This window comes from Dipodomys ordii, unplaced genomic scaffold (genome assembly GCF_000151885.1).
Source record: "Dipodomys ordii isolate 6190 unplaced genomic scaffold, Dord_2.0 Scaffold65, whole genome shotgun sequence".
NCBI classification, from domain to species: domain Eukaryota; kingdom Metazoa; phylum Chordata; class Mammalia; order Rodentia; family Heteromyidae; genus Dipodomys; species Dipodomys ordii.
Genome location: NW_012267281.1, coordinates 5,017,832 through 5,023,831, shown reverse-complemented (window position 1 = coordinate 5,023,831; position 6,000 = coordinate 5,017,832). Strand labels below are relative to the sequence as shown.

Below are 6,000 nucleotides of genomic sequence, written 5' to 3'. Positions count from 1 at the left end.
ATTTGAAGGAGAGGGTCAACAAGAAGAAAATACAAGCTAAAACAAACAAAATTAAGCAAAAAGGAAGTATTCTTCTCTGACCAGTTTTCACTGAATGGAATACTTAGACATTTCCCCCACCACAATCCCTTCACATTAACTGTGTGGAAAAGAATCTCAGTGATCAGGTGTTAGAGCAGCTAAGACTCACAAAGATCTATAAGCCAACTGCTGGCTATGGATTTCCAGGCCCCGCTTCTCACTCTCTTACAATGAAAAGTGTATACTCACTTCCTATTCCTTCTTGCCTGGGAAGCAGGTGGGTAAGACTTCAAATGGCATAAAGGTAGACTTCCTGGTCCGAAGTCTGTCTGAGTGGAGGGCTTATACCAACCTGTCAATAGCTAAGAGGCTTTTCCTCAGTTTTCCCTGACACTCTTACTTTCATATGAACATTGCCTCTGATCCCATTTCTCCTGCCTCATAGTGCTTTATTTGGTGGAGAGAAAGAATCCAAGACTCCTAGACAGTACCAGGCAGAAGGCAAGAACCCAGCAATCCAACATTCTATGGTAGGCTTCTCAAGGTGGCAGAACTCCGAACACCCAGCCAGTTAAGAGGGAATGCTATGGGAACAGGTACACTTTCTTTCTGTAGCCACTTCCCACTGGGAGCTAATACTGCATTGAAGTTAGCGTCTGCATTCTTGTTTTCACACATCCCTGAAGGGATCAAAGCCAACATTTTTCTGACTTAGAGTCACTACGAGGGACTCAAAAGACTCACAGTAAAGGGAACACTAAAGTTTCAGGATGCTTTCTTTTCAAATATCTATCTCTTTACCCAGATGTCACCCTGTGGAGAAGCTGAATGAAGAAGAGGAAATTGTAAGAAGAGAATGCTAACAAATAATTTTTGGGTGTATTTTTGGAGTGTTGCTATAAAGATATTTTATAGAAATGCTCTCCATGGCGGTTGAGCTGATTAAAGAATTGTCTCCAAATCAACTCACCATTTCAATCCTGTCCTGTGGAAATTTCCAAACCTGACCATAATCTAAGCTGAAAAAAAAAAAACCAAAGACCAACAACTGGCTAACTGCAGATTCTGGAAGGGCAGATAGTTAGCTGGTTAATGATTTGTTGCTGGTTTGCTCAGACTAAGCCTCAGTAATAGCCTTTGTGACTCTCTCAAGTAAAAGAGTGACTAAATTTCCTCTCCTGCCTTTTTTTTTTTAAGCAAGATTGCATAGAAAATAACCAGAAAAATCTGGGAGGTAAAAAATTGGTCCTACTCCAATACACAGGATCTGTAATCTATACTGGTGTTTGTCAGACCAGGCTCTTGTTATCATTCATTTTGTTACCAGAAATTCAATGAAGAGTAACCTCATAATGTGTCACAAAAACAAATATATATACCTAAATCTTATAATATGGAAATATTTTGACAGCTAAACCTCAATTCTTTTGCCTGGTATGAAAAGAATTCAAAGAAGACCCAAATTATTATGAGAATGATAAAAAGTTATTAAAGTGAAAAATGGAATATACTGTAAGGGACCAGATGCTCAAGCAAGGCTCCAGAGTCCCAGTAATTTGTTTGGCCGGAGGAGTTTTAACTGGTCAGTGTCAGGTGTGGCCTTTCCTTTCTCTGATGGATAGGTTGATTAACAGGTGAAGCTATGTACCACAGGCAAATCTAATATGCTCTTAAAGAGAATGAAATTTCTCTAATCGAGGTCCCAGGTACCATAGGGCTAAGAGGTCAGTGTAAAGTCATCGATTATCATTCTTGTCTTGTGCACACGTGTAGTTGGTGGAGGTAGGGCTCTACTTGCCAGATGAATCCCCTAGTTATCAGGACTTGGCATTAACTTGTTTGGCCTCAGGAATTTTATCAGCATCTATCGTCCCCTTCTAATGGGATTTACTTGACTTATCATCTAGTAATCTCTCTTTGAAGGTCAGGAAGTATTATGTGTTATGGAATGATTACATTTTATCATGAACCCTGATAATGTCCATTACCCTGATAACCAGGGACCCTTAAGCTATCCGTCTGCCCTGATTTGGGCCACTTTGTGGGGGATGATGTGAGTTCGGGTGTGTTAGTATCCTAGAGTTACTATAGCAAGATTTCACAAATTGAATGGCAGGAAACAATAGACATTTGTTTCCTCAAAATATTGCTGACTAGAAGTTGAAATATCAACGTTTTGTCGAGGCTGTGTTCCCTCTGAAACCTGTAGGGAGGAAACTTCCTTGCTTTTCACAGCTTCCCATAGCCCCGGACGGTGGCAGCACTCCAATCTTGGCCTCCATCTTTTTGTGGCCTTCTTCCTCATGTCTGTCTTCACAGTGTTCTCCTGTATGTCTCAAATATTGAGGTTTGAACTCAGGACCTTGTGCTTGCAAGAGCTCTACAACTTGAGCTACATCACCAGTCCTTTTCCTTCTCTTAGTTTGTGTTTCAAGTAGGGTGTCTTGTACTTCTGTCCAGGCTTGCCTGGAGCTGTGAGGTCCTCTTATCTCTATCTCTGAGGAGCAAAGGCATGTGCTGACACATCCAGTGTTCCCTTCTTAGAAAACCTCAGCCTTACTGGATTAAGATACCCTGCTCTGGTGTGGGCCCACATCAACTCTGCAAATGTCCTACTTCAAAATAAGGTCCCGTTCATAGGTGGCAGGGGCAGTGACTTCAACCTATATTTGGGGGTATGTGGTTCAATTCATAAGAGTGTGAGAAAGACAAGTTCTTATCTTCATCCCAAGTCCTAGTAGTGTTATTCTGCTTTTACCTTGCTAAATTTTTGAGATCTCTTGAGATCTCTAGTGTGCCATTTCTAGTGAGGAAATAAACGGGTGACTGTTAAGAAACTGCTCTTGTATAAGGTTGTATAATGGTGATCTTTGTCCTTGGTGCCATTATTTCATTCATCCCAGTCAGGGCACAAGCAGTCAGTGCCTAGTGATGTGGGCATTGGTCTAGAACCACCACAAAACATGGAGTAAGCATTGTCAGCTTTCACCCGATTTCCTTTGGGTCTGCTTGAATTGGGCAATGCATGTGCGGTCAATTCTCTTTTGGGAGCTCCATATAAAGTATTCTACCCCTCAGGTTTTCAGATGCCCTTGGACCTATGGCTCCTGAATTAAAGGCAATAGGTGGTGCGATGACAGGTTCTCTAAGGACCAGAGACATTTGTAGTCCATGTTGTCCCATCTGTGTCCCTATATTGTTCATGTAGCAAGGGGTAAAATCTAAAGAGGGGCAGCATGTATCTTCTCTGACCTGCATCTGTTCTGACAACATCAGGAAAATCAGAGGATCCAGTCCCTCCAGATGTGTTTACTTCACTTAATTGAACATGGAGGGTTCTGTGGCTTTAAATGCATGACTATTCTGTCCTTGCTCTACTGTAGAATGAGCAACAATAATGTTCCCCTGAGCATCAGTTACAGACATCTTAGGAAGAGCTCGGCAGTTTTGTGAGAATGAAGCTGTCTTGCTCAAGTGTAATGTGCCAAGAAAATAATTGTATTTTTATGAGACACCAGTACAGACCCATGTCCTGGCATGGAAGTGCATCTGCTTCTCTGTGGGCTTGAAGACTCAGGGTGTTCATTCAGCCTTACCTGGTACCAAGGGGAAAGGAAAGTTCTGGCTCACAGAATGAGTATAAATGGCAGAGTTTTTTGCCAACCAATTATGAACTCAATATTTATGATAAGACTTGCAAACTATCAGCTACCTAGATCCCTTCTCCACATGCATAAGATTGAAAAATGATCAATTCAGCATACACTCTTTTATAAACTCATTATTTATTTTTATGTACAAAAAGTAAACTTTAAATGAACATAAAACCAAATAATATCCTTTTGGATACACTGGCTTGAATTGTCACAGCTTAACCATATAAATGACAGGCCATCACTGTGATCTGTCACCTTCTCCATACAGAAGGAATGTGATATTTGACTATTTGGAGAATGTTAAATAGAGAAAAGGAGACTAGAAAGTAACCTAGGAGTTAAAGAATTCTTAGATAATTGATCTGTTAAAAGTCAACCTGAACCACAAATGTCCAATCAATAATAATAATGATAATATAGTTAAGGCCAAAATTAATATTTATTTATTTGACCCAGCACAAGAGTCCAACCATAATTATTTTGTAATTATTTTTCACTTCTAATTTTCCCTGAGGACATAGTCCACTGATATGTGAAAAAATATAAAGCTAGGTTGTGGGGTACCAAAATGAGTTTGGAGCAAGAGTTCTGCAGGGCACCATTCTTTCCACAAGAGATTATGGTAGAAGGGAATCATTTTGAATATAACACAGTGATGGTAGCTTGGGACTCTTTACTAATTCATGGCACCTTATGTGTGAAATGAAACAGTTGGGCACCAGTGGCTCATGCTTGTAATCCTACTACTCAGAAGGCTGAGGTCTGAGGATCATGGTTCAAAGCCAACCCAGGCAGAAAAGTCTGTAAAAATCTTATCACCAATTAAAGACCAAAAAATCTGGAAGTGGAACTGTGGCTCAAGTAGTAGATCACCATCCTTGAGCACAAAAGCTCAGGGACAGAGCCCAGGCTCTTAGTTCAAGACCCAGGACTGGTACAAAAAAACAAACAAGAATAAAAAAGAAATAAAAATAACATGCATGCAAATATTAAAATAATTTGAATTAGTTTTACCCTTTCTGTGAATCTCTGTTATCAAGTCTTTCGAATAAACAACATCTTCTGGATCACCATGGTCCCAAGGGATTTATCTACATTTTTGCTTTACATCCGTTAGTGTCTGGGACCAGCATAGAGACTTTTCTTGAACTAGGTAAATTTTCATTAGAGTAACAGGACAGAAATCAATTTGTTTTAGTTTCTCATATCTTGTCACAATTTTTTAATTGTATGAGAAAAAGAATATACTTAAAAAATTCAGAATCTATAGTTTGTGAAACTGCTATTATTTTAGCATGAGCTTAGTGCTGACCTTTTCAGATCAATCATACATAATATATTCTCCCAAGAGAAATATTTCTAGTGGAAATTGGGGTGGGGGTAGGTGGGGAAGCAAACCAAAGCTGTAACTTCTGTACCACAAGTAGCAGCCACTTTGGGCTTAGCACTCTTTTGGGGGTAGTGATAATGCCAAAGAGTACATATAAATACACACTTCAGTTCACACAGACAGATTATATAGAATATTTAAATGATTTTTATCTGCTGTTGGTATAATTTTTAATACTATCAATACTTCCATTAGATATATATTTTTTTCTTTTTTATGGTTCTGGGATTGAACCCAGGGTCTTGTACATGCTAGGCAAGCACATGACCACTGAGGGACATCCCTAGTCCCAAATTTTCTTGAATACATGATAATAATCCATCACACACACATATACAGCATTGTTAGAACCATTTTTATACTGTTCTATGGTTGGACAAAAATCAGTTTAAAAAAATCTTGTGCCAAATTGGAATGAGATTGTATATAGACTATGAATTATTCACTGGGGGATGAAGGGAAATATTAGAACAGAATTTTCACCACTAGACCTCCTTCTGCCATCTAAATGTCTAGAAGGTCATCACCACTTTCATCACTCTCCACGGTCAGCTGTCTTGTCCACCACTTCTTAACCTCGGAGCCACAGGAAGCCGTGTCTGGCATTGGGTTCATCTTGCATACAACTGATTTCATTGTTGTTCTCCCTCCCGACCATGTGTTGACTGGGGGTTGATCTGGCTGGCTTGTTGGTCTTGGTGCTGTGGATTAATAAGAGTCCCTTGAGCAACGTAGTACCACAACAGGCATCTACAACAGTTCCTCCTGGCGAACAATGTTATCCCCATCCATTGCTCTTTTGTCTCCTAAGTCCTACTGCTCAATATTCTATGAGAAACCCTTCCAACATTTAGTTCTTTATCGTAGATTTTTAAACTATGCTTATGAAGAGTTGGAAAAAACACGTTACTGGGCCTTTTCACTTTGAGCTAA

At 39.7% G+C, this 6,000-nt stretch overlaps 1 protein-coding gene across 1 annotated transcript in view; it reads right to left on the bottom strand.

Moving 5' to 3' along the window:
* Positions 1-5,516: 5,516 nt before the first annotated feature.
* The window catches only part of Nalcn (sodium leak channel, non selective), a 211,162-nt gene continuing 210,678 nt past the window's right edge, over positions 5,517-6,000 (bottom strand). Inside the window, exon 43 of the mRNA XM_013022975.1 lies at positions 5,517-5,768. Within this exon, the coding sequence (XP_012878429.1) occupies positions 5,572-5,768 (197 nt within the window). The 3' untranslated portion in view covers positions 5,517-5,571. The remainder of the gene's footprint in view (positions 5,769-6,000) is intronic.